Source organism: Mandrillus leucophaeus, unplaced genomic scaffold (genome assembly GCF_000951045.1).
Source record: "Mandrillus leucophaeus isolate KB7577 unplaced genomic scaffold, Mleu.le_1.0 Scaffold23, whole genome shotgun sequence".
Classification (NCBI taxonomy): Eukaryota; Metazoa; Chordata; class Mammalia; order Primates; family Cercopithecidae; genus Mandrillus; species Mandrillus leucophaeus.
In genome coordinates this window covers 1,843,408-1,844,513 of record NW_012102365.1, presented here as the reverse complement: position 1 = coordinate 1,844,513, position 1,106 = coordinate 1,843,408, and the positions used below count along the sequence as shown (strand labels likewise).

The window sequence follows — 1,106 nt, the reverse complement described above, 5'->3', positions numbered from 1 at the left end:
TGCGCCCTCTGCTGGCTGGCGAGAGACACAACTTCACTGTGGCATTACTCAGCTAGGGCTCCGGCTAGGGCTGGGGCAGGGGCTGGGGCTGGGGCTGGGGGTGGGAATGGAGGGAGGATGTGCCTAAATCAACTGCAGGCCCCAGGAAGAAATCAATGAGAACACTGGGCCAGGATACAAAGGAGAGGAGAACTACTTCAGGTTCTCAAGAGCCAAGCCATGGAAGGAACCTGTCTTTCCAGAGGGAAGCAAAAAGGGCAGTGATGCAAAGCTCTTTAAGAGATCTCTGCTCTATTGTCATCTTCTTTCTTACTGCATAGGCAGGGTTATTTCAGAGATCTGCTCTTTTTGAGGATCACCGTCCAGAGTAAAGGGCAGGCTTCTCAGCAGGTGTAGCATGCACTCAAGCTCCCCTACACCGCCTCAGCAGAGATACCCTAAGGGAGAACTTACCCCCTGAGGAGTGGCATTTTCTAGGTAAGAGGAAGGTGTATGGCCGCTGCTTGTAAGTCAAGTCAAACAAATAGACCTAGAGTTGAGGGGACAAAAAAAGAGATGGAAGCTGTGAGGTAAAGATGTGGTTGAACCAGTAACCAGGACTGCTTCTCAAGAACCAGGGTCTTGGAACACAGTGAGTGTTGAGCATAGAACCATCAAGCTATACTAGAAGGTGTTTCCAGCAAACTTCAGGCCGGAAAATCTTCCTAGCTCTGGCATTCAGGGTGGGCTATCTGATCTACCCAAAGCCCTGCTTGAAATATTATGATTAATTAGAATCACATTTGGCTGGGCATGGTGGCATAGCCTGTAATCCCAGTGCTTTAGGAGGCTGAGGCAGGAGGGTGGTTGCTTGAGCCCAGGAGTTTGAGACCAGTCTGGCAACATGGTGAAACCCCATCTTTACAAAAAATACAAAAATTAGCCAGGTGTGGTGGCATGTGCCTGTGGTCCCAGCTACTCAGGAGGCTGAGGTGGGAGGATCATTTGAGCCTGGGATGTCGAGGCTGCAGTGACCCGAGATTGCACCACTGCACTCCAGCCTGTGTGACAGAGTGAGATCCTGCCTCAAAAAAAAAAAAAAAAAAAAAAAAAAAATCACGTGTCAT

At 49.6% G+C, this 1,106-nt stretch overlaps 2 protein-coding genes across 2 annotated transcripts in view; both read right to left on the bottom strand.

The window, feature by feature from the left end:
- Positions 1–525, bottom strand: part of WDTC1 (WD and tetratricopeptide repeats 1) — a 25,557-nt gene extending 25,032 nt beyond the window's left edge. Inside the window, exon 1 of the mRNA XM_011981673.1 lies at positions 454–525. The gene's annotated coding sequence lies outside the window, so the exon portion shown is untranslated. The remainder of the gene's footprint in view (positions 1–453) is intronic.
- The window catches only part of LOC105540966 (WD and tetratricopeptide repeats protein 1-like), a 47,753-nt gene that overhangs the window by 10,573 nt on the left and 36,074 nt on the right, over positions 1–1,106 (bottom strand). The window contains exon 6 of the mRNA XM_011981755.1: positions 454–529. Coding sequence (XP_011837145.1) covers positions 454–529 — 76 coding nt within the window. The remainder of the gene's footprint in view (positions 1–453; positions 530–1,106) is intronic.